We start from the raw sequence: 27,598 nt of genomic DNA, 5'->3' as shown, positions 1-27,598 counted from the left end.
TGATAAAATAAATTCTAGCTAGTCTGTGTCTCATAGAAGGGCTGTGGGCAAGATTAAAAAAAATATATATTTAGATTTTTATTATCGTGAGAACGGTGGCTTCCATTTTCGCATTGAAACTTTTCAGGAATAGAAAGCCTGCAGTTTCTATTAGCTTGGATTCATGGATTGCCTATCGATGATGATGACAATGGTGGACAGGTTTCTGAACTGCCCACAGCCCTCCTATGTGACAAAACTGAGTAGAAAACAATTGTGGCATTTTATCATGAACATTAGTGAGTAGAGTGGTCCTTTAAATTAATGTTGAGCATTTACTGTGTTTACAATACGGTCTTCCCCAAACAGGTTTCTTTGTTGAATAAATACAGATGCTTCAAGTCCCAAAACAATTTGTCACATAAACATCATTAAATATTCATAGTACTTCTTGTCACGGTGAAATTGGCATATATGTTTTTAAACCAACTTTTACAAAGTAATATGTGGTAAAAAATAAAATAGAAATGTTTAGTAAAATCCCGTATGAAAACCAAAGATCTCAAAAATGAAAATACACTACTATAGTACTGTAGTACTGATACAGTACAGATATTGAAAATACATTTTCAATATCTTTGGGACATACTATTCAAGATTGTCTTCAAGTTATCCTTCCTTGCACAGTACACTGTTGAACATAAATGACATGGAGCATCATAACAACAAACTATTGCTACTATACTGAGCATAGCATTTGTATATTACTGTATATAATCTGCTATAAGGCAAAATATCTATTTAGTGCATATCATCATATTGCTACAGTAATATATTACAGAAATCATTTTACAAATAAAAAACTATAAATGGCTAAAATATTATATCAGATATGTGGTTCTGATTTGACTGACAACCAATACAAATATATACAATATAATTATTAATTAATTATATAACTACCCTATAATGAATGTTTTATTCCTTAATCTACAGTACAATAATGTAAAAGAATGCCATTGAACAGTGACATTTCTTTTGTAATGGACGGTTAAAAAACCCCAAATTGATTGTTTGCCTTCACTTTGTGTTTCCCTTCAAGGTTCTTTCTATACTGTGAGTAGTCTACAATTCAAACCAGACAGCTGGACATTAGGGCACAGAGTAGGGATATATAGAACTTTATCACTGGTATACCTACTTAGTGTCATCATGTGGCTGTCAGAATATTTTTTTTTAAATGGTCAAAATACTCTGACAGACCCTGTATTAGTGTGATATGATGCCAGTATGTATGTGTATGCATGCATACCTAGTACAGTTTAATACTAGACTGATGTCACTGATGTTTGATACTACATAATAAAATGTAAAAAATAGATTGCAGACATTATGCTATTAAAAACATTGTAGTTAACAACAGAGCTTTTCCTCCTCCTGAAATGGAACGTGTCTAAGGCTATAGGGTTGGAATCGTAAGTGCTGAAAATGTAAGACACCCTTAGCGCCAGAACATGTCACATTATAAAATGTAAGACACCCTTAGCACCAGAACATGTCACATTAACACGACCACAGCTGGGCTAGTTCATAACTACAGTTCTATGAGTCCTGCTCTAAGAGTCAAGATTAATTGACAATGTGTAAAAACAAAAAAAAGCACCTCCAGGGCTGGGAATATTGTCATAAGCCACAGTACCTGGTAGACTCCAAATATCATTGTAAAATAAATTACTAGACAAATATCGTTTCATCCCTATAAACCGATACCTGCATAATATATGTATCAAACAGAATTGACCAATCATTCAGGATTGAGCGGGCTTTGGTGACACAAGGTTAGCATCCAGGTAAACAGTATGTGTGGAGAGCAAAAGAGGTGGAAACATGCTCAAACAGACAAACACCCATGCATGGCTATAACCTTTTAACTGGGTGTAAACTGGATACTTCTTACAATCCAGTCGAATATGTGGTCTCTGAAATCCAAATCCATTCTTACTCCTCAAGGTGCTAATTGGATTGTAAACGATGGCCGACGCATGGTAGAGGAAGTCTTGGCCCGGATATCCTAAACGTCCTCTACCATCAGTCCAGCAATGCTGGACAGATGACTGCTTTCTATGAGACGTCGAGGTAAAAACAGGGTGTAACCCTACCAGTCCAGAAGCCTTATATCTCCGACGCCAAGGAGATTTCCCTTTGGTTGAGCAGTAGATGTTTGGTTTCCCATGCAGGAGAGACAGCTTTGTGAAGAAGACATGCGTATTACACAGCTGAAGAAAAGATTTGTATATCCGAGTGAATCCAGTCAGTTAAACTCCTTTACATGGAGGGAGTATGTGGTATCAGGGCCTCTTGGCCGCACATTTGGCTGGAGAGGCTCCTGACTGGATAGGGGACCTGGCCGCTGACTGACAGACAGGTGACATGGCTGGTGATTTGACCGAGTGCTTGGACGGGCTGCTTTCACAGGGTGCAACCTTGACATGGATGAACAGAGAGGCGGGGGACAAACTGGAGCCGTCAACTTTAAGCAGACGAACATGACGGTAACCTGGGGATGTTAGATGGAAAAGGTCAGGATGGAGAGCTTTTGCAGTTCATAACATCTTAAATTGCAGTGTATGGGATTTCCTTAAAGATGGAATGCCGTGATTTCTTTCCACCCTAAAACATGATCACCAGGTATTATTATTAAGGAAGAAGATTTTTTTTTCAAGGTCTCCAGTAGAAAACCCTAAATACAAAAAAAATACATCATTGCACATAACAACCACACCAAGACCAAGGGGTCTAATGAAGTACTGTCACCTCATAAACACATGAAAAACTGGAAAAAATACAAAGATCACGGCACTCCATCTTTGACATTAGCTTCACACACCTGTACGTATGCTCGTGAAGGGCAAGGTGTACTGCCCGAGGAAGTCATTCCTGGAGGTGTAGTCATGGTCCTCCACCATAAAGCGCACCAGGGCCAGATCAGGGACATGGATGGTAAAGTTAAAGGTGCAGTCCCACCGAGGGTTAAAGCCTGAAACACAGCAACCAGGACTATATGATCGACAGGTTGATCTTTTTGGTTGATGGTGGAGCAATTTCAACCTAAACAAAAAACAATCCATTCATATTGTATGCTGACCAATCACACCCAGGTTTGCTGGTTTGAAAGTGAAACCCAATATAGCATATCAGAGGAGTGGTTAAGCGTGAATGAACACAGGAATGTCCCTGGCTGCATATCAATGGTCCTTCCTTGTTTAGGACTAGGCTGCTACTGTACTACTACTACTACCAAACCACAGCTAATGAGATGAGATGAAGGGCCAATTTTGGGTCAGTTTGGGCATGGGAAGATCATTTTTCGAATGGAAAGAATCATCTAATCATTAAAAGATTTCTGCAGCCAGCAAGATGACAGTCTGTTTTCACAAAGCTGGTTGGTAAAGTTGCTCCAGTTGGACGAGTCAGCAGACATTACCCACATGCCCAACTGTGCATTTTCATCAGATTGGTGTTTGATGAGGTAGTGCGTTCTGCATTTTCTCACAGTAATGTTTTTCAGTCAAAGTACTTCATCTTACATTTACGATTCATATTAACCTTACTGACGTATTTGTGTATTGGATATCAACCGGTACCAATATGTGTGGTCGTGGAATGAACACATTACGCCTAATTTTATTCTGTTACCCGCTGGATGCATTCATAGTCATACATGTATTGTTTTCCAAATAATTTCCCCCATTCCATTGTATTAATCATTGTCGCAAGATAATAGTCACATGTGGGATCCCTTAGTATTGATGATGGGGTTTTCTTCTTATTATCTTTTATTTTTTAAATATATTTTTGGGGCTTTTTTAACCTTTATCGATACTGTAGATATATGGTAGCTTGGTAATGGGGAGAGAGATGGGGGGGAGACACACAGCAAAGGTCGTCGGACTCGAACCCGCAACATGCCGCCAGGCTGGACCACCAGCCTAGCATTTAGCGTCTGCTAAATGCCTATATTGTAAATTGTATGACGTTAATGGGTGTTTACCATTGTTATCAATGCGTTGGGTTTTCTTCTTGTTGTTGTCTATGGGGGCACCATGTGTTTCCACCCACACCTGAGGGTCCACAATGGAGCTGGGCTTGTCCCACTCTGGCTTGGGCAGCTGCTGGGCTGAGATCACCTGGGACGAGAGCAATAATTCAACATGATGACCACACCATGTTATATCCTATGGCAGGGGTCGTCAAAAAAATTTCAGGCCGACCCCCACTACATGTTGCGGTTCATGATAAATGTGTGTTTTCAGACATTTAACAACTTAAAACCCTCAATACTTTGTAAACTTGACCATTGGCTCGGTTGTGCTCTTTTTTTTCCTGTACACCAAATCTCTTCATCGAAAATAGCCGATCTACAATCTACTGTATATCCATACTGTATGTAGATCTGATATTTTGGCTAAATGTTCCGCCCAGAATATGGATGCGAGGGTTCCAGTGGTTAATGTAAAAACAAAAAAAGTCCCTATCATACAGAGATTTGGCGGACCCCTTTAAGTATCTCTGAGTCCCTGACCCCCTGTTGAAGACCCTTGTCCTATGGTAAAGTGAAAGATCAGAGTAAGCAGTACAAACCCTAGTCAGCACGGTGAGCAGCTAATGTATGTGCTAAGAAAGCAAATTAGGAATAACATCAATGATACAGTTGATACTGTCATCTAGGTTCTAGTGTGTCATCTATCTATTTGTAATTGTTAGGGGTGTAACGGTTCCCAAATTCATAGTTCGGTTAATAACTATGAACTAATTCATAATACCATATAGTGGTGTCACGATTTGGTACATTTTGGATAAAGCAAAAAGGTTTAAATCTATCCATCTATGCATCCATCCATCCATCTTTATTCCTAGTGGAATTGTCTTACCCGTATGGTGAGCATGACAGGCTTGTGGCCGGGCCCTCCACCAACATTCTCTGGGTGGAACTTGGTGTTAGGATGGCACATGAAGGGAGGTTTGAGGACATAACCACATAGCCCATTAGGCAGGAACCGCCCCTGATTCAGGTCCATCTGCTCACCAGGCGTCTGGAAGTTCAGTGCCACTGGAAGGAAGAATGACCATAATGGGCAAAAAAATAAAGGGTAAAGGACACTTTAGTAGAGATTTGGGTTGTTGCCAAGTTGCCATGCTGTAACTCCAGTCCAAAGGTGGGCAAGAAATCAAAAATAATTGCTCCATTGATTAGAGATTATATATACGAGAGAGAGAGAGAGAGAGAGAGAGAAATATATAAATAAAGAGATATCAATTTCATGTTGATTTTACTAGTTGAAGATCCAGATCCACAGATCCAGTCCAGGTTATAATACAAAATATCAAAAACAATAGGAAGTTAAAAAATAATCTACTGGTTATGGTGATGTACCAATTACTGTCAGAATCAACTTATTCCGCATTTGTTTTTACAGGCTAAAAGATAAATGTAATATAGTTATAGTTTGTGAACCACTGATATAAAAACATAGGATTTTAAGAAAACTGTCATGATTTAGAAAACATTTGTAGAATCTAGTCTCAATGGGTTAAGCTATTTACCTCTGATTCAAAGCGGTTTTGCCCCCTGGATGCTAGTATTAATGATTGTAAACAAGAAACCTGTCTGGCTTTAGTGGTTAAGATTGTGAGGATGCTACTTTATGTGAAAAACGCATTTGTCTTGGCATTGTCTCAGTGAACTCTCACCAATCTGGCAGCCTCCATTCCACATCTCCTGAGGGTTGTAGTTGGAGGACTGCAGGCGCTGGCCAGAGGGGTAGATCCTGCTCAACTGGTGGCTGTTGTGACGCACAAAATGCACCCCTGGAGTGGGAAATGGAGGGAAGGCCTTAAAATGGTTCACATTGACACTTGAGATGGGATGTTTAAATGGTTAACCTTGTACAGAACCATAAACCTGTTTAATTGTATGTCTATTTGTATTCACTCTTTCCCTCATAGTCTCCCCATCTCTCTCTCTCTCTCACACACACACACACACACACACACACACACACACACACACACACACACACACACACACACACACACACACACACACACACACACACACACACACACACACACACACACACACACACACACACACACACACACACACACACACACACACACACACACACACACACACACACACACACACCATACCATTCTCTTTGATGTGTTTAAGAGCCTCGCTCTCAGAGAAGGAAGACATGTTGGTGGCAGGCTTCCTGGCGGCGTGCTCAAAGTCTTTGAATGGAACACTGCGCGTGTACACTACCAGATCTGACAGCTCTGCACTCAGTTTAGACACACATGGCTGCTGGGGAGGTACACACAACACATACACATTTATAAAACAACCATCCATTTAGAGAAAGGATCAATTAAACACTCTATGCCTGCTGTGGTGCTCAAATTGGGGTCCAACAAATTATACAGTATTATCATCAGAATCAGTTTAACCCCTTTAACGCCTCTGCTTTGGTTATTCGAAAATAGAATACTTTGAGTAGTAATGTTGGAGAATCAGTGATATAAAGGCTTTACAAAGGATTATTGTCCATGCAGTAATACAGTAGCATCTGCTGACAGCAATGTTGTTACTTATACTATGCAGTTTCCCTTTGCTAGTGCATTCTCTAAATCACTGGTTCAATGTACCGTCCGGGGACACCCAAGGGTCCTTCAGGGGGTTCCAAATGGGTCTGACTCCAGTTAAATGAATGATAGTACACTCTTATGGGGGTCCATGGCCTATCAAACTGGGGGTCTGTGAAATTAAAACGTTTGAGAATGAGAACCATGCACTGCAGTACAGTAACTATGGACAAGGACACAGCTGGTATCCTGCCTACCTTTGTGCTGGCTGTCTTAGTCCTGGGTTTGCTTTCGGCTCGGCTGCTCTCCTCATCCGAGGAACTGTCTGAGGAGCTAGAGGAACTCTCCTCCTCTGGCACTCGCTCCTTCTTTGCTTTCACCAGGATCTTCCCCTTTAGGTCCTGGACACACATAATGCGCAAACACACGCACACGCACGCACACGCACACGCACACGCACACGCACACACACACACACACACACACACACACACACACACACACACACACACACACACACTAATATAATATATTTGGATGATGCTGCGATAATAACAGCCTACCCGATGTTGAACATTGTCCGAGTACCCATATTCCGTGCCTTCAAGTGCCCGTTGTTTCATGTGTGCTAAGCATGGAGGTTTGCCTCGCGCCATCGCTTTAGGATGGGGTGCCATAGTTTAGTTACTTCTTCTGTTTAGTATGAGTCTCTGGAGAAATATGAAATATGTCTTCCCTGTGTATTTTCGTTTTCTTCCTGAAAGCTGAAAGCCTTTGAGTCAAAAGGCCCAATTGAAATACACTGCTTTATTTAGTGACACACTAAAATCAGCCCCTCCCCACAGCTGTGGGCGCCGACTAATTGTGAAAACCAGGTATACTCACTGAACTGGTGTGGCCACATAAAAAAAACATAATTTTAACACTTTCTGTGCACTTTTTTGAAAAAAGTCATCCTCCTAGTATAATCATAATACCTGATGATCATGTTTTAGGGGAGGGGGGGAATCCAGAATTCGACGGTTCGGGTAGGCCAATCAGGGAAGCCGATGCGTTCATTCCCTCTCCGCAGAACCGTGGTCAAACAAATATGTAATTGTAATTTTTGGTTCATGGAAACTGTTCGTCCAATTAAATTGCCATTTGGTGGGGGCACACACGTCAAGTTTGAGATTCAGAGTAATATGGCAATGTTTGGCCCAGTAGTATGCAATATTAGCTGCAGAAGGGTAGACACACAAACCTGAGCAAATGCATGATAGAAAATATTATGCAGTGGCCTCAAGGGATTGTGGTTACTGGGGCAAGTAACAAACACAAACACAAGCACGCACGCATGCACGCACACACACACACACACACACACACACACACACACACACACACACACGCACACACACACACACACACACACACACACACACACACACACACACACACACACACACACACACACACACACACACACACACGTTAACACTAACACACATACCTACACACATACCCACACACAGACCATAGGTTGCGATTATGGGCTAAATTTGGAATAAGTGGGACACTGAAGAGCAGATGGTCCCCAGAAGTCCTCTCCAACACAAACAGTCATCTCCTTTACATAATATAATCCCAACTAACAGCATTTGGGGGGGGATTGATCAAACTCTTCGGCTCTGCACCCAGACACACAATGTGACTGTAGCATACCCAGGTCATATTGTTAACAGTCTATGTCAGTGGTTCCCAAAGTGGTGTCCAGGTACCCTCAGGGTTTGTTGAGGGGGTTCTAAATGGACTGTCACGGGGCAACCCGTGCCCTACATACATATGCATCAAACTGCTTTCTAGTACATGCAAGGACTAATGTTTTAAACTAGTGTGTTAAACTGTATGTTCACTGATTTGTTAGTTGTCTGGAAATTCCCTTGATTAGGAATGGGCCAAGTGCTGTGCAGGTGAGGGGTGTTTCTTATGCTTTGAGTAATTGTCATTTAGTTTCATGCTAATTTATACTTAATGCATTATTTAGGAATGTATAACTAAATGTGTCGCCCAAGTATTTATTTATCTTTTTGTACTTTCTTTATTTTGTTGCCTGTAATCTAGTTTGTTATTGAGGATTATTGCACTGAACAATTGTCTGGACTTTGGTGGGGGAGTTTTGGGGGAAAATAAAGACTTCTTGGAGCCTTGGCCGTTCGGGCAACTTCACATGGACCATTATATGTCCGACGCTTGTCCGTAACTCTGAGTTTGTTCAAAAGAACCACCGGTCTAAGTAACCAGGGGTCCAATGCTCCTTACCTCCGGAGAGGGCAGGCAGTCTGGCTGCAGTCCGTTGAGGGGCTTGGTCAGCAGCTTGTCTCCCAGGATGGAGCGCAGGTGGCGGGCCATGACTGTCTGCTGCTCAATGGAGCAGTGGTTCTCCAGGGACAGGATCAGAGGGTAGGGAGACGCCTGGGAGGTGAGGGGGCACAGATGGGTGCTGGTATTATCACATAAGTAGCTATGTTAACAACTTAAGCCTTGGTGTCCCAATTTTGAACATCTTATAAGTGAAATTGGACATGTCAAAAATAGCCGATATACAAGCTCACAGTGTGTCGGGATACGACATGCCCAAGCTAGGGATGCCAGGTTCTAAGTGGCTAACTAATGTTTTTGTCTTCATAATACAGTAGGTTCTTGCGAAGTCTCTGTGTGAAAGTGGTTGCAATTTCTACACATGTACTGTACTTGCTGAAACAAGCGCTGTTGAATCCATTCAATATAGCTGCCCTCACCTTGAAGGCGTACTCATTGATAGTCTGAATGACTTCCACAAAGGGCACTTTAGAGGTCAGTGTGTGTCCATGGTAGATGACCGGCTCGCCTCGGTCTCCGTCCCAACAGTCCAGCTCCACACAACGACAGCCGTGGTTCAGAGCTCTGACAGAGATAGGACGGGGACAGTTAGTGTACAAACTGCTCTACTGCATACTGTATCCATTTGGGATGGGGGGGTGTTGTTATCCTATACACCAGTGGTTCTCAACCAGTGGTCCGGAGACCACCAGACCAGTGGTCCTTGAGGGGGTTCCAACGTTCCAGCTAAATGATGGAAAGTTGGTAACCATAGATCTTTAACTCTTGAGAGTGTAAAATGAACGGGTCCATTTGGGTTCCTTGAGGGGGAGTCCAAATGGACCTTTACAGGTCTGTAACATTGAGAGTTATGGGGGTCCTAGAAATTAAAACCACTTACTTAAGGTGGTTGCACACTGGAGACATTTTTCGGAAAACCGACGGAAAAACACAGCAAAAAATCCGAAAACGCCTCCAGTGTGCAGGGACCTTTACACTCATCTTTCATTAAAAAACCTCTAGAATACATTCAAGCAGGTAAAACAACATAAAAACAGGTGATGTCAGGCACAACAAACCCGCCCTCTTCAAATGGAACAAACACTGGACGTTGATCCACTTTGTGTTTAACAGTTCAAGGTCATTCAAGGTGGACCTTCCACGATGCCATTAGTGACTTTCTATTTGTCAATAATAATAAACATGTCTATCTTTAACCGTTGCTTTTACTTACTTGGCCAAGGTCACATACACAGCTGTGGGGGTTGTTGTACTTGGCATATATGACTATGTTATGGGCGGCCAAAACATACATCATGTGAACGTGAGCCAATTTCACACAAACAAAACCAAAAACATGTAAAACACACAAAGCCACGGTTTTCATTACCTGTGCACCTGTATGCATTTGATAGTATGTGGTTGAGCAAAACAATGATTTGAAATTGATGGTACAGTAGGCACCAGTCCACAACCACTGCACTGCCACATAATTGTAGTTGCCGCAGCACCGTTAAGCAATGGTTTCTGTCAACCTGTCACTTGACCAGTATAGAGATCCATGCCAGGACCAGGAATATGGTCAATGTCTATTTGTAAAATTCTATTATGCTTGCAAGACCTGAATTTAAAGGACATTGGACAGTAGTCCCATCAAGAGCACCTTGATGACCTGGTCCATTAGTACCTGATGTAAGGCTCAATGCTGCTGTCTCCAGTGAGCTGGTCCTTGGTGAGGTAGGTGTTATGAGAAGAGCAGATAAAGTAATGAGACAGTGGGTGGCTCATGTCCTGGTAGACTCTGCTATGGTCCGGGTCAAACACACAGTTCTCCTTGGACAGCATGTATATGGTGAAGCCGTTGGCCGTCATGAACTGGTTCTTCTGGGCTGCACTGGGCCAGAGACAAACACATCAGTCAACAAAGGAGGAGAGACAAGTAGTAAATAAAAATCTAATCCAAGACAACCTTGCAGGCTTAAGCAAATGCTAAAAATGTAATTTAGATAGCATGTTTTGTAGACAGACAGATGCCAGGTCATTGTTGACCAGCCTGGCATCCTATAGTGTTTATAGTTTCGATGTACAGATTCTACTGTTAGACTGATGATAGGTTCTTGGTTTACTTATAATCCTGGATGACTATTTCTATGCATTTCATGTATTACCTTGCGTTACCCTTGCTTACTGTAAATTGCTCTGGATTAAGAGAGCCTCTTCTACTGTAAATGCCTAAATTGTAAATGATTGTAATTGCAATTTGAACTGTTAGCTCTTCTTGTCATGATTTTTTTCAGGACTTGAATGCATCATACTGGGGAATACCATTAGCCTCACATAGCCAGACTGTGATATTGTCTGGCTACACAAGGCTAGGAATACATAGGAAGGGAGACCACATGTGAGTCAAACGTTTATTTAACTAAAATTAAAGTGAAAATGAGGCAAGAACTGTACAACCAAAAATAAAAGAGGTATGAAGTGTGAACTTGTCAGTGATCATGCAGCTGTGTCTGCAGTGTGCGGGTTGTGTGGAATGTGCTGTGTGAGTATATAAAGGTGAAACACAAAACAGACAAAAAGGGTTGGGCCAGGTGCACACCAAGGCTGCCGGCATAGGGCCAGGGCCGTCACACAACTGGCAGTTGTGGGGCTGCTCAGTGCCCACTTGAATGAAAAGAAGAGGTGGGTAGGGTGGGAATATCAGCAACAGCACTGAACATCAGCACTGGAGCCCCCCAGGGCTGCTGCCTCACAGCCTCAACCGTAGAACTAGAATATTTCCCTCATGACAGCTTGTCCTCCCATATAAAGGGAAACAATCCTGTTTCAATGGACACAATTAATTGCATTCCACTACAGGCAGCATCCTCAACACTGATAAGACCAAGGGACTGATCCTAGCTTTCAGAAAGAAAGCTAGGAACTTCTGTGAATTAAAATTAATGAGATGGAATGTATCAACAGCGAGGAATTCAGCATCCAAACCGGAGTGCTGCAGGGAGACACCCTAGCCCCCTTCATTTTTATAATAGTGTTGGACTATGCCCTGAGACAAGCTATTAATGGAAGGGAGCCAGAGCTCGGCTTCACTATCTCACCCAGAAGGTCTACGAGACACCCTGCAGAAACCCTCACAGACCTGGACTACGCTGATGACATCTGCCTGCTATCTGACAACGTAAGGCAGGCACAGGCTCTCCTGACCAGAGTGGAGTTGGAGTCCGCCAAAGTTGGCCTCAGGCTAAATGCAAAGAAGACTGAGGTCATAATATATAACATCCCCCGAGAACATCTGCCCCTAACGACAATAGAGGGTACTGTTCTAAAGGAGGTCAGTGACTTCAAATGACGCATGGGTCGACTCCACAGAGAAGGACCTTAAAGTGAGGAAGGCACTTGCCTGGCGAGCTCTTAACGGTATGACCAGTGTGTGGAAATCCAACCTCCCCCGACACATCAAGATCAGTTTCTTCTCTGCTACCGTGGAGTCCGTCCTCCTCTATGGCTGTGAATGCTGGACACTTACACAAGCCCTACAGAAATCCCTGGACGGGTGCTACACCAGAATGTTACGTGTGGTACTTAACATCAACCAGGATGAGCACATCACCAACAAGCGTCTGTACGGGGCATTACCAAGTGTAACAGAGAAGATAGCAGTAAGGAGGATGAGACTAGCTGGCCACTGCCACCGACATCAAGTCCCGGCCAAAAAGCTTGTACTGTGGGAACCAACACACGGGCATCGATCGAGAGGACGTCCCACACCTACCTACGTGGACGTACTAAAGAAAGATACTGGTGCGGAAAGCACAAAGGAGCTGGCCAGATGTATGGAGAACCGAGATGACTGGAGACGACGATGGAGGACTCGTCTGAGGACGACGTAGAGAGAACAGCTAAGATACCACTGACCAGGGAGCATCAGAACAAACTGGTAGCACTTTCACAACAGTTTGTTCCCAGCGGCTATCAGACTATACAAATTCAGCCTGGAATAAAACACGCTGCCCATGCACACATGCACGTACTGTACATATGCATGATATACGAGCACACATGCACACACACCACACACACACACACACACACACACACACTCAGCAGTCTGTGTGTGTGTGTTGTGATGCATCGACGACGTCGTACCCCATTCGTTGAGCTCGTAGCTGAGGACGAGGCTCTGCGCGTGGACCAGCGAGGCGTCCTCTCCCTGGTCCTTCAGGAAGTCCCTCAGGTCGGCGGTGGACAGGACACAGCCGTTGGCCGAGTAACGCGCGAACACGGCGTCCAGCTCGGGTCTCCGCAGCAGCTCCCTGCAGAACAGCTCGATCTCCCCGTGGTCCAGACGGCCGTCTGCCGAACGGTCACACTTCTGCAGGGGTGGGGAAACGGCATTGCAGTGAATCACACAAGTATTGTGAAGGTTAATGAACTAAATAATGATGTCAAACCGTTATACCTGCCAAGACAGGGTTCTATCCTCTCTACACTAGAGCAACCTATTTATTTAAGTGTGTGCGCGTGCATGCTTGCATCATGATGCGTGCATGCGTGTGTGTGTGCACGTGCGCGCCTACGCCCACCTGGAAGAGGTTGCGTGTGCATGCATGCATGCGTGCGTCATGAATGTCATGATGCTTTTTTGTGGCTTTCGCCTTTATTTTATATTTTCTATGGAGGGACAGACAGTAGGCTGACAGGAAATGGGGAGAGAGATGAGGGGGAAGACATGCAGTAAAGGCCGTCGGGATCAGGAGTCGAACCCGCGGCACGCTGCCAGACTGGATTACCAGCCAAGGTGCCTGGACTATTGAGCCATGGCCCAGGCTTTTATTCCTTCTTTTATTCCTTCAACACAACGTACCAGACCCTCCATTCAGGTTTACTTTACTGTCCCTTTGGTTAGTGTTGAATTTGATAAATATGCCTTTTCCTTTCAAGCTTCTACACAGACTGGAATACTTTACCAAACAACATTAGATCCATCTCAACATTCCCAGTTTTCAAAAGTGCACTGTCTTCTTACTTCAAAGTTTTATGTTCTTGCTTTCGGTAAATATGTCATTATATCACCATGTTTATTCCTTTGTTTAATTATTTTATTTTGTATTTTTATTTTGTATTATCATTTTTTTTATTTTTTTGCACTCACTGTATAGGACATAGTATTTTCATAATGTGTTACAGTATATGATTGGATTCAATGCCATAATGAGGTTGTAAGGTTTTCAAGGTTAGCAATGTTTAGTGTTTTGTCCTGTCCATGTTAGTTGTATGTAATTTGTTTTGTTTTACTGTTTACATGTACTGTACAATAATGATTGTGACATCTATCTGTGTTGGGAGCCCCTCGAAAACGAGATGGCACATCTCAAGGGGTCTTTTTCCTAATAAAGAAACTTGAATCATCGTGCGTGCGTGCGTGCGTGCGTGCGTGTGTGCGTGCGTGCGTGCGTGCGTGCGTGCGTGCGTGCGTGCGTGCGCCTACACCCACCTGGAAGAGGTTGCGTGCGTACTGATCACTCAGGTCGATATTGATCATCTGCAGCAGTGTCTGCACCTCCTCGTAGCTCATCTTACCGTCGTGGTTCTCATCAGCTCGGCTCAGGTAGGCATGGATCCAGGTGACACACATAAAGTCAAGGACAGAAAACTTAGAGTTGTCTCTAAAATTATATAACCGCGGCCACCGGCTTGTGGCCAAAGGGTTGTATCCCGTTTGTATCCCAAGAGAGCAGCTGTGTAACTCTGCCTGGGGAAAGTGAAAGAGTAACATTCACCCCTCCCTATTCACTACCATCAAGGTGCTCTTGACAATGAGGCTACTGTCCAATTGAATTACTCCACATCAGTACACGAGTGAGTCTGCTGCATGTTCACACGTGTGTGTGTGTGTGTGTGTGTGTGTGTGTGTGTGCATGTGTGTGCGTGTGTGTGTGTGTGTGTGTGTGTGTGTGTGTGTGTGTGTGTGTGTGTGTGTGTGTGTGTGTGTGTGTGTGTGTGTGTGTCTACAACCAGCTCTTCATTCAGGTCAGCACTGAGGGACAGCTGACAGAGCTCACTCTTCAGCACTTCTCACTCACAGTCTCATTCTGTACATACTGTACTGTACACATTCATGGTATCTGCATAGGTTTGTAATCAGTATCTGTCCCATGTTTGAGCCATGCTGCATGCAACACATTCTAAGTGTAGCATTTATTTTCCAACACAAAAGGCATGGCAGGACAACACATGGAAAAATAATGGCAGGGACGAGAAAGGCAACACAGCTCTCCACTGTTTCAATCACTCTGCCAGCTCCCTCCTCAAAGGATATTGGTCGAGTTTCTCCTTCTGGGTCATGTTCTCCACCCTCTCCTGCAGGGTGCGGATGCCGCGCGTCCAGCTTTGGGCCTCCTCCTGGCTCTGACAGAGGAGGTCCAGGCTCTTGCGAGCGCCCTTGAAGACCACCGTCAGACACCGGCCCTCTGGCACCAAGCCCGCCATGCGCCGCAGGGCCTCCGACAGGCAGCCCTCGCGCACACACTCCACCTCTGTTACTGAGACTATGGAAGAGAGAGAGAGAGAGGGACACACTCCACCTCTGTTACTGAGACTATGGAAGAGAGAGAGAGGGACACACTCCACCTCTGTTACTGAGACTATGGAAGAGAAAGAGAGAGAGAGAGAGAGACACTCCACCTCTGTTACTGAGACTATGGAAGAGAAAGAGAGAGAGAGAGAGAGGGACACACTCCACCTTTGTTACTGAGACTATGGAAGAGAAAGAGAGAGAGAGAGAGAGACACTCCACCTCTGTTACTGAGACTATGGAAGAGAAAGAGAGAGAGAGAGAGAGGGACACACTCCACCTCTGTTACTGAGACTATGGAAGAGAAAGAGAGAGAGAGAGGGACACACTCCACCTCTGTTACTGAGACTATGGAAGAGAAAGAGAGAGAGAGAGAGAGACACTCCACCTCTGTTACTGAGACTATGGAAGAGAAAGAGAGAGAGAGAGAGAGGGACACACTCCACCTCTGTTACTGAGACTATGGAAGAGAAAGAGAGAGAGAGAGGGACACACTCCACCTCTGTTACTGAGACTATGGAAGAGAAAGAGAGAGAGAGAGAGAGAGAGAGAGAGAGGGACACACTCCACCTCTGTTACTGAGACTATGGAAGAGAAAGAGAGAGAGAGAGAGAGAGAGAGAGAGAGAGAGAGAGGGACACACTCCACCTCTGTTACTGAGACTATGGAAGAGAAAGAGAGAGAGAGAGAGAGAGAGAGAGAGAGAGAGAGAGAGAGAGAGAGGGACACACTCCACCTCTGTTACTGAGACTATGGAAGAGAAAGAGAGAGAGAGAGAGAGGGACACACTCCACCTCTGTTACTGAGACTATGGAAGAGAAAGAGAGAGAGAGAGAGAATTATTACACATTAAAAAGCAGGCGGCTTGCGCACATCCAGTTCCTGGCTGGTGCTGGACTAAAGGTAGATACATGAATGAAGAATGAAGTCCGCACACAGGCTCTGCTCCAATGGTGTTTTGTTTTATTTAAAACACCATTAGTTAAGGCACACAACGTTTCGGCCGTGAACGGCCTTCATCAGGTGAAGGCCGTTCACGGCAGAGCAGAGCCTGTGTGCGGACTTCTTTCTTCATTCACTGGAAGAGAGATAACATGACATCTGAGCCTTTGCTTTGTCTACTGTGAAACGCTTCCATGAACACACTTAGCTTTTATGTCCCATGCATACATGTATGTATGCACGCGCACACACACACACACACACACACACACACACACACACACACACAATACAATACAATGTACAAACTACCTAGAAAAGTGAAAATTACATTTCACTATTTCGGAGCTCTTAAGCTGACAACGAATTTTGTCTTCCTTGAAATAAAAACGTCTGTGTTTCCGAGGCTAACACTGAATTTACTGAGCTCAGAGTGTTACAGTCCACCTTCAATTGAAAATACACCAGTGGTAATGCTGCACAAACAGCTCATTCTGTGACATGGTTCCTTGACCAGCCTTCAGGTGAGTGAGTGAGTGAGTGAGTGAGTGAGTGAGTGAGTGAGTGAGTGAGCGAGCGAGTGTGTTATAAAAATGCAATCCATTAAATTGCAGAGCAGAGGATTTGAAATTAGTCTGATTTATTTTGCAGCGGTAATAATAAAACTGCAGTGTTGCTCTGACCCAGAGGGAGAGGGAATTATGTTTTCCGGCTTTTGTAAAAAATAAAAAATAAAACCTGTCAATTACTGGCCTAATTTGACCTCGCATGCACGCACGCACGCACCTTGGTAACCACAGGCCCAAATAACGTTTCCTTAGAATAGAATTTCCACAGACTACTATTTGCCTCTGGCTCACAAACAGTGCTGTACCTATGTTCTTTGTGTTTGTTCATTCCAGTACATTGCACGTTGACGTCAGTATGAGTTTGCTTAAATTATATTCGCACACTGTATAATAAATCAGAATGAGCTAAATTGGTGTCCCCGCTGGCTGGTGTTTAGCCATCTCTTTTCCTACTGTTTGTCAACAGAGACTGTATTGTGTGGCTCACAACAAAGGCTTATGTTGCAGAAGGAGATACACTTAAAAAAATAGTCAATTTAATCCAAAATATCACAAATGTTGGTAATAACCATTTATAGTACATAGTCTTAATTTAACTCTGACAGTGTACAAATGACACCAAAGAGATATTTAGGGTTCATTACATGAAATACTGTATGTAAATATGAGAGAACAGACATGGAACATTGTTAACGTTTGCTAGCAGGGGTGGTACTGTAACTGGAAAATCCCAGGTTTGATAGATAGGTGTGAACGACTTTGCCGACGTGTTAATGGGGAACCATTTAAAACAAAGGCCGCTTTGCATGCTGTAGTTTGCTACCAAACAGACATATGCATGCACAAGGGCTGCCAAAGTAGGCTATCTTTTATTGTTTTTGTTGTTTTTGTCTCTTCGAAGTTGGACTGCGTGCGTGCGTGCCACTGCCATGTCCGTCTGTCTGTCTGTCTGTTTGTCTGCATGAGTGTGTATGTCTGCAAAGTAAGTTGTGATTTGAAAGCTGTTGGCAAATGTGTGGGTACTCCTAAACCCTTTGATATGGAAGGGGCATGTCTGTAATAATGCTGCTAACTCCTGGGTGTCATGAGAGACACACCCAGTGCCACATCATACGGGAATCTACTCCTGTGGCAATTATAAGGCCTTGCACTGTAACTATTTAAGGGAGGCCAACCTCCTGCTCGAATCTTGTGCCGTATGGTAACCATATATCACCAAACCACAGGCTGCTGGGCCAACTCCCACCACTATATGATGTCCTATAATCTGACTGTTTGATCTACGGTTAGGATGGGCTGCAGTCGGTCACGGCCTTTAAATAGACCCAACACTTATAATCTGTGCTCCGTGACCCTGAGATTGCGAGGGAGGAGAATACTGTGTGTGCGAGCGTGCACGCTCACCCAGTGTGTGCGTGTATTCGTGTGGACACTGAAGTGCAATTTATAGCTAAGTTGTGTTATTATACAGTATGTTTCATCTTACAAACACAGTACAGCCGCCCGCCTCTCAGCTCAGCCATTTCTATGGATGCAGACCAGGAGATTCCCACTTACTACCTTCTGATGTCTTAAAGAAGTGCTTGTCGTCAACCTACTGTAGCAGCAGGGAACACGGAACAGTTCATGAGGTTTTAAGTGTACAGTACAGTAAGTAGTGTACCTCAGCAGGTTTTAAGTATGTACAGTAGTGTACCTCAGTAGGGGAAACGTCTGGCCATTATATTGCCACCGTTAACCCCTTAAACCCCTGTAGTCTTTTTCCGTCTACACCAAATCTCTTTGCCATTAAAATAGCCAATCTACAAGCTCACAATGCGTCAACGCGAAGCATTGTGAGCTTGTAGATCTGCTCCCCCCAGAATATGGACGCTGGGGTTCAGGTAGTTAAGGGCTACCTGTAAATAATATACACTAGTAGTGTTACTGTAAAGATACACGCACAGACAGAGTGGAACATACCTGCTAATTTCACCAGCTGATCCATATAAACGCCAACTCTTATCCACACACACGTGACATAAACACACACACACACACGTGCTTGCGTGTGCAGTTACACTGACGTAAACCCAGCCACAGCACCTACACACACCTACCCAACACACCTACGAGCACAAACACACACGCTGGCGCACACAGAGCCAATATACTCACATGACTGCAGCTCCTTGGCGCGGCTGGAGGTCTTGTGGGACTGACACCAGACCGTGACGCCATCATCCAACAGCTTCAGAGTGCGTCTCTTCTGCCAGCGGGGAGAGCGCACCTTCAAGAAAAGAATTTTTTTTTTTTCGTTTAACCACTTTCAACCTGGCGTCTCTATTTTGGGCATGTAATTATAGCCGAAAATGTTTAAACTACGAAAGTAGTGAAAGTGGCAGATGCGAAGCATTGTGAGCTTGTGGGATCTGTTGCTATTTTCACTGTGTGACACCATCCACCCATTCCTAAGACATGTGAGATTGGTCCAGTGAAGAAAGAAATAAAAAAATGTAATTGTTTAGTGATAGTGTGATACACTGTATCACACTATCACTAAACACGGGTGAAATTCACCTGCCTGTAGAAAAAAAACGGGATGTGGGCAGGGAAACAAACCTACGATGTCACTGAGCATCATGAAGGTACTGAAAGACCCACCCACCTCAGACATCAGCAACATTATGAAAATTGCAAAAATATAATCGTCCGAGTGAAAACCACTCGTGTTTAGTGTTCTAGAGTCAAGAGGTTGGTCCAGACCCAGAGAACAGATACATGGAACAAATGTCATGAAGAAGGAGAAGAATAAGAAGACAGGAAGTCTGTACCTTCACCATAGAGGAGCCTTGCAACATTAACTTCACATCTTCATTATCCTCCACTCCTAGATCAACGAAAGTATGGATCGAGAGAGAGAAAGGGAACATGGAAGAATAGACAGATTGGGAGACAAAGATGCAAATAATGCAGAAAAGAGAGAAGGAAGGAAAGAAAGAAGGAAGATAGGAAGGAAGGAAGGAAGGAAGGAAGTCAGGAAGGAAGGAAGGGAGGGAGGGAGGGAGGGGATGGAGGTGGGGAAACAGAGGAAGAACCGTAAAGGTGGGAGGCAGTGTGGGAGAGATGGAGAGGGGGAGAGAGATATACAGTTTGTGAATACATACAGTATACTCCATTTCGTACATACCCAGAGACAGGTGGTCACATGTAAATTACAATACTGGGTGAGTAAGCGATAAAGAGGGAGTCCACACATTAATTGGATGCCAAAAAAGTAATTTATTTAAACTTAAATACTATGAAGTAAAACAAAATGAACACCAATGTGTGAACAAATGGTAGACATCAGTACTGTATGCAGTGTATGGATGAGTAGAATGGGGTGTGTGCATGTGTGTCAATGTACAGTATAAGCAAAAATAAGGGCAGGAACTCAAACAAACACAGCTGCTCACTGGAGGAGAAGATAGGCTCCTCACCCCCAGGTGAGGCCCAGTGGCTGACGACCTGTCCCACTCTGCCAATCACTTCCCCTGGACGCAAAGTGCCAGACAGGCAGAGTGGGAAGGCTGGATGGACCAGATGGACAGACAGACGCGACGGCACAAAGGACTGACCCAGTCTGTTGATCTAACCGCGAGGATATGCGCGTGACATCTTCATCATACTTGGAAGTTATGCGGGAATGCCTACCGAGTGGCAAAAAACTACTTTCTGGCCTTGACAGCCCATATCCAAGTCCTATCTGATTGCATTAAACGATGTATAAATGATTCAGCTCACCGCTCCTTGGCTCACCGCTCCAAGAGATTGGTCAAATGCGGAGAACAAATTTCACTGCGGTAACGTGTGTGACAAATCGTACGACTTTGACTTTGTTAAATGACATTAAACTAGCTTTGCCACTCACTTTTCCACTTGAAGAGAAGGGAAAGAAGTTAGCGAAGAACGCATTGAGTCTGTCCAACTGCCATGCTCATGACATGAGTCATACATTACATAGAGACTGAGACAAGAGCTGGACAGGACAGAGAAGGGCAATCAAGCTAAGTGTTCTAGTCCAGTCACAATATTCATACCACTTGCTGCCTGTTAGAGAAATTAACTGTGGAGTAATCATGAGAGTCGGACTAGAGAGGCATTTAAAATGTGCTTGATTTATCCATGTGAAACTCACATATGTTTTTTAGGAAGTCATGCATCAGGAAACCTGTTAAGCACTGTGATTTCTACACAAGGCGCAGGCTCCCCAAGCCATGGTCTGTGGGCTGCCCTTGATGGGTTCCATAAGCTTTATTTAGTCTTTGTCGAGTGCAAAAAAGAACTGATGCGACACGTTGTTAGCATGTAGATCAGTTCTTCTTTGCACGTGACACCATCATACGGCAGAGAATGAGTTAGGCTTTGTCGTTGTCTCAAGGGGGGGAATTGGCACATGCAATTGTAGGGCTTACAGACAGTGAGCAGGTCATTGGAGGCATACTATGATCCGACGGAGCATTGCTGTCCGAGGTGCGCTGGGGGTCGGGAGAGGGTTGGGGTTAGGTTTAGGTGTCTGCCCCGGGGGAGGTTAGGGTTAGGGTGAGGGTTTGAGGTAGGTTGTCGATCGGATCAATGCTCCGTCGGATCAAAGTATAGTAACTGCAGGTCATGCTATCTGCTATGTCAGCTGTCTGCCGGAGCCCTTTGCATGATGTAAGATTCAATCCAACCATACAGGACTCATACAGGGAACACACATTGGATGTCCACATAAACACATACCTCTTTTGGATATAAAATCGTCACTGAGATGTCCACATAAACACATACCATAACATCTTTATATACATGCACAGAAAAATCGTCACTCCGAGAGTGTACAACTGTAAACAAAATAATGGTACACTCAGGATTAGATTAACAAATTTTACTGTGGATTTTACAGTACATAAATTGTGTAAGAAATGATCTCATATCAACTATTCTTTCAATATCTTAGTTCCCTTTTGACATACACATGTTGCCTTGTTGTGTGTAATGTCGATGAATAAAAGCACTGTGATTTGTGCCCCGGGAAACAAATAAATCTTTATGATAAAAAATAATAGTGTTATTATAATAGTATTTCAGCCTGCATCAAACTATCTGTCAATGAACACAAATTCAATCAACAGATAAACATCGGCCACTGGCATCAGTGAATGGCATCTTATTTGTCAATACACTGATAGCAGTCAACAAGCTCAGTGGCCTTGTGGTCAGAGTGTCCACCCTGGGACTGGGAGGTTGGGGTTCGATCCCCGGCCGGGTCATACCAAAGACTCTGAAAAATGGGACCCAGTGCCTCCCTGCTAGGCACTCAGCATCAAGGGTTGGATTGGGGTTAAGTCCCTGCGACATACTAGCCTCATGTCCAGGGGGTGTACTTGTACATCAAGCTGCCTCACGAAACATCTTTAGTGTTCTCCAAGGGGGCACCATGGCTCGGCAAGGCTTACTTATTTGGCCGATACCGATGTTCGGACGATTATTCTGTGCATAATAGTAGGCATTTGTCATATGTATGACATACATGATGTTTGTGTTTAATAAGCCCTGAGCAAGAAAGCAGATGTTATATTTCAGAACAACTTTGTATTATAACAAATGTGTGGACATCTAGGTCTTGGTGTTGAACAAATATTTACATGAGCAAACATACTAGTATACTGTACTGCTGTTATGCCACAGAACTGTCTCCAGATGGCTCCTGTAAACATTTTACATTAATCTTGGTACTGAGGATTTCTTAAGCTCTCTTCTTGAGACTGTTACTGCTCTTTACTACTACAACTCATCATAACAACCCAACCCCAAATGTCCGTTGTCTGTTTGAATGAATCCACCTGTGGTCCAAACCTGCTCTGCATTATGTCATGTGGAGTTATTCATAAACAGCAGAATGAGTCAAAGCTACGATGACCAGTCTACTGTATGATGCTGCTTGTCGCAACATTGAGCTTGTGGTTTAAATTCCAGCCCTTGAAACGTACGCTTTAACCAAAGGTTAACCTGAAATGACAAAAGGACTTCCACACAATTACAAAAACAATATTTTGAAAGTCCACTGTAAGTGTGAGACCTGTGTGGTGACAGCAACAAGAGAAGAAAGGCATATTCCATATGTTTTTGAATGAAGGCATTTTAACTGATGAAGTTGTATTCTTAGACTAAATAAAATCAGCTTAGACTAAATACAATCAGGAGTATACAGTATAGTGTACTTCTCACATGACATAGGAGAATACAGACCTACCACATTGGCAGTTGCTATGTAGCAAACACTGCAACTGCATGGATCAAACACACTGGTCAGTGGTAAAAGCCAATAGAGTGTGGAATGCAAGCTATCTAAGACTGCTATGCGTTTTAAGCCAAGAGTGTACGTGGCTTAACTGGGCCCGGTTGAGGTTTTCTTATCTGAGAGCAAAGTGGCTGTGATTGAGTGAGTGTGTGCGCTCACGTGCCAATCGTGCGCGCGTGTGTACCATGTTTTACCTCCCACAAGGAAGGGAGTAAAATACTTCTCCCTAAGTGATGAAGTCAGTAAAGCCAGAAGAAATTGACCTCGTGAGGACATGAGGAAATGGGTCATTATTATGGTAAGAAATGGGTTTTGATGTTGCCCCAAAGAAACAGTAAACTAATGTAATTCGGTCAGCTGTTGGTGAAACTGGCGGAGTGTGTACTGTGTGTGTGCGTGCGTGCGTGTGTGTGTGTGTTGTGGAAAGTGCAGAGCGTATTGTGATCCCCTGCATATAGTTTTAATCAGACATTTCTTTCAACTGAATCAGTTCCTCCCTAAAGAAAAACATACAGAAGTCACTGCATGTGTTCAGCCCAACAGCCTTTCACTTCTCCTTCATAAATATAGCAACAGTAAGACCCATGCTGACTAACAGTAGCCGCACTGTAGTCTAGGAGGGCTTGGTCACTAATACTCACTATACTGACAGAGCAGTCTTGATACCGGAATCACACACAGCCAAACACACGTACACACAATTCAATTCAATTCACACTAGTGTGTTTGGATTATATTAGTTATATTGTATATCAAACAACCATGTAATACGACAAAAACTATTAATATTAATGATGCTATTTTCAACTGAAAAATGTGTTACTGGCAAATGTGTTTTTGAGAAGTTACTCAAGTATTTAGGGAGACTGTGGCTCAGGAGGTAGAGCAGGTCGTCCATTGATACATGGGTCGGCGATTCGAATCCCTCTCCTCCTGTCTACATGTCGAAGTGTCCTTGGGCAAGACACTGAACCCCAAATTGCTCCCGATGTGCTGGTTGGTACCTTGCATGGCTTCCGCCGCAATCGGTGTATGAATGGGTGAATGTAATGCACAATCTATGTAAAGCGCCTTGGATAAAGGCGCTATATAAATGCACCATTTACCATTTATAAGAAATAATAGTGTTAAAGTACTCAAGTATGTTTGTGTAAAGGAATAGACACAATTGAATGTAGCTTACAAAACAGATGGCTTTGCCATCCTCACAGATATGCAAGATGCCGTGACGTACTGTACAAGAGCCTCATGCCAGAAGACAAGCAGGCGCTGTTACTGTTTCTCAACTGGTGGGTTGGTGCAAACACGTTGTTGAACATGATATACTGGGTTGTGATTGCAAACAAGGTAACAAGAACAGATAGGGGGATTGTATCTGTCACTGTCAATATGGGTTGTATTGTGTGTATATATAAAGCGGTTTCTATTGACTGCTAAAATTCAACATCCATCTTCAACCGCTAATCCAGAATGGGGTCGTGGGAGTAACAGTTCCAACAAAGAGCTCCAGACTTCCATTCCATTCAAGAGCAACATTATCAGCGAGGACCTTCCTAACGCTCGGGAGGCATCCGTATTAGATGCCAGAACCACCTAAACTGGCTCTTTTCCAAGTCAAGCGAGTCAACTCCGAGTTTGTGAATTGCAATGCAACAGCAATATACTGGTAGACAGAAGACACAGGTATGTCCAGGCCTCCTCTATTGACTAAGTGCCCCGCAGGAACCCTGAGGGAAACTCTGTCCACACAACTCAGCTCACCGCAGATGGTACAGGACCTGTTGGGTGGACACTGAATTCTGTCCAGAGATATTTGTGTTACATGTTCAATTATATTTTAGGAACTCAGTTGATTCTCTTATACAGGGTAATATACAAAGTGTATTATAGCAAAATAGGCTTGAATAACTTGACCACAAGCTTTACAAGAAACCAAAATATGGTGTGCAAAGGTCGAGGCCAAGGTCGAGGTCAACACAAATGTCTGTGTGGATCTATAATGGTCACACGCTTCAAATACCAAATGCAGCAATTAATGCCAAAGGCAATGTTTTTCCTAACCCAGGATGCATATTGATTTATTCTCAGGAAACAAGACTACTATTCAGTGTTGTTTAGTTAAAAACACATTTCAGCACAGAAATAAGCAACAAATATTAGGAGACACTATTTTCAAATTTCCTATTTTTCCGATCGAGGTCTTGTAAGGACACAAGGGGAAATTGTTGACCTGCTTAATACAGTATTATACATGCTGAATCAAGCTGTAATAAGAATGAAAATACTACCAGAGCACTGGATGGGAATCACCCTATTTGGGGTTAATGCCACCCAGAAGGAGATGTAATGGCATGAAATTATGTGCATCTACAGTAACTGAAACTCTCAAGCATTAACATTTGCATGACATATTTAATGCAATGCAAAACCATGAGCACATGCGTTACAGGGATGGTTATGGTTACTTGATACCGCAGTATACCGTAAAACTGTACGCCAAATTACATCCCCACCAACCAGTGAAAGTTCATCTGAATTAAAACTGTATAGAGTTACATCCCCATCACACAGTGAGTGCATATCTGTATTCTGGCATTTACAGAGGTTTAGATGGTACTGGCACTGGTGGTGTTGGTTTTACACAAGCATGATTGTGAAACTCTGTTAACACAGCAAACTTTACGTTTAAACCTAAACCTAGTTTAGGTTCAGGTTGGTAGTAGTTACTGTACGATGATGTAAATGTTACAAAATTATATCTGTTTGTTTTGGTTGTATGCCTGTGTAACCCATTTCCAGTGATCACTAAGCAATGAAAAAATACAAATACGATACAAATACACATTTTGATAGTTGAGACTGGCTTGGTTGGCTGTGTAAAAGTTGAATGATATTGAAAAGCCCAAATTATGAAAATGTTAGATGAATTGATAGGAGAATGTTGCTGATGGATGTCCCATATGAACCTACAGTGACTTAGGCTATACTGGCAATACTGTTCACTCTGAAAACGAGCCAATTAAGTGGAAGGCAGCTGGATCACATAGCATTGTCAGTCTATTATTATAGTGTAGCTGTCCCAGGTCCCAGCACTAGTTAATCATTGCAGAAGAGCCCCGCCTGAACAGCGCCGGACCTGAGAGCTAATTTTGTTTTGGTTATAAGTACAGAGGCGGTCTGATTTATCCATGTGAGAGACCTAGAGAGACAAATGCAAGCTGGCTCTTTGTGCAATGAATGCACAATGCAGTAAATCTATCTAGTATTGTAAATTTGTAGCAGTTGTGCAAATTTTACTAGCAGCTAGAAAACTGATGGTTATCTGCCAAAATGGCTTATGTGATGGACAGATTATTGGTGATGTTTCTCTGGCAGAGGATTGTAGGTCTTCATATGACTGTAAACTTTCTTCATTGAATCACACCTGACACCTCTAACAACATTCATATAAAAATAAACCTCAGTTGCAATTAGAAAGTACAGTTACAGAAATCAGTACTGTGTTTGTTGTCATCATTTAGCAGAACAGAACCCATGTCATCTAGGAATATGGTTAGTACAATAACATAGGCTATTAATAACATATTATGAACCGGCTCATCAGTAGCCTACAACAATCCACTCCAGTAATAGGCAGTCCAGTGTGAAATTAAACATTTGATACCAAAAATGTTTAATAAACATTGCACAGCTGTCTGCATAACTGTGTCCCGTGTTCACTGTTCATGTGTTCAACGAGTCTATAAATGTAAAGACTATCGCCCTATCCATCCCATTGTATTAGAATCATCAACATCAATGGGATGGATATGCGCACAGGCAGTTGATGAGGATGCACGCAGGGGGCTGCGTCTCAGTGACCCAGATAAGGTTTTGTTCTAAGATGTAACGAGATATTAATTAAGAAGAACTTACCCAAATGTCTCAAAGGGTCAATTGATTTAGATTCGGACGTCCCGGCTCCATTCTTCACAGGAGAAGCTAATTTCTTACCACTGCCCAACATGCTGCACAGTACACTTGATCCTTGTAGCCTATTCTTGTCGCTCACACTCACAACTTAATCCAGAAATCTGTCAGAGCCTACAGATCACTGGACGCATGCAGCATGGAGGACTGGTGCTCGTTGTACACAAATGTCCGACTGTGCTTCTCCACGCAGAGTCCAGTGCGCCTCATGATTTATCCTCAGGAGAGAAAAGGCAAGACTTGTTCAATCCTTTCAAGTGATGATGT

General features: G+C 43.4%; 1 protein-coding gene across 1 annotated transcript; it reads right to left on the bottom strand.

The window, feature by feature from the left end:
• Positions 1-1,226: 1,226 nt before the first annotated feature.
• Positions 1,227-27,570, bottom strand: LOC310875119 (1-phosphatidylinositol 4,5-bisphosphate phosphodiesterase delta-3-A-like). The gene is made up of 16 exons (XM_083788214.1): positions 27,278-27,570; positions 19,869-19,924; positions 19,213-19,324; positions 15,263-15,518; positions 14,465-14,594; positions 13,117-13,342; positions 10,655-10,856; positions 9,408-9,552; positions 8,929-9,081; positions 6,885-7,028; positions 6,193-6,349; positions 5,731-5,847; positions 4,911-5,089; positions 4,031-4,166; positions 2,867-3,016; positions 1,227-2,536 (listed from the first exon to the last, which is right to left on the bottom strand). Exons 1-16 carry the CDS (start codon positions 27,366-27,368, stop codon positions 2,328-2,330), a joined length of 2,463 nt encoding a protein of 820 aa, XP_083644340.1. The 5' UTR covers positions 27,369-27,570; the 3' UTR covers positions 1,227-2,327.
• Positions 27,571-27,598: the final 28 nt, after the last annotated feature.

Source organism: Protomyctophum parallelum (assembly GCF_964188405.1).
Source record: "Protomyctophum parallelum genome assembly, chromosome: 17".
Lineage (NCBI taxonomy): Eukaryota > Metazoa > Chordata > Actinopteri > Myctophiformes > Myctophidae > Protomyctophum > Protomyctophum parallelum.
The sequence above is the reverse complement of the archived record's forward strand: the minus strand, read 5'-3'. Positions and strand labels throughout refer to the sequence as shown.

Coding starts and splice junctions, on each gene's coding strand:
- LOC310875119 (XM_083788214.1), bottom strand. CDS start 27,368: ATGTTGGGCAGTGGTAAGAAATTAGCTTCTCCTGTGAAGAATGGAGCC. Junction 7,029..8,928: donor ACTGCCTGCCCTCTCCGGAG/GTAAGGAGCATT, acceptor ATGTGTGTCCAG/GACCTAAAGGGGAAGATCCT. Junction 5,848..6,192: donor TAAACACATCAAAGAGAATG/GTATGGTGTGTG, acceptor TTCCCACTCCAG/GGGTGCATTTTGTGCGTCAC.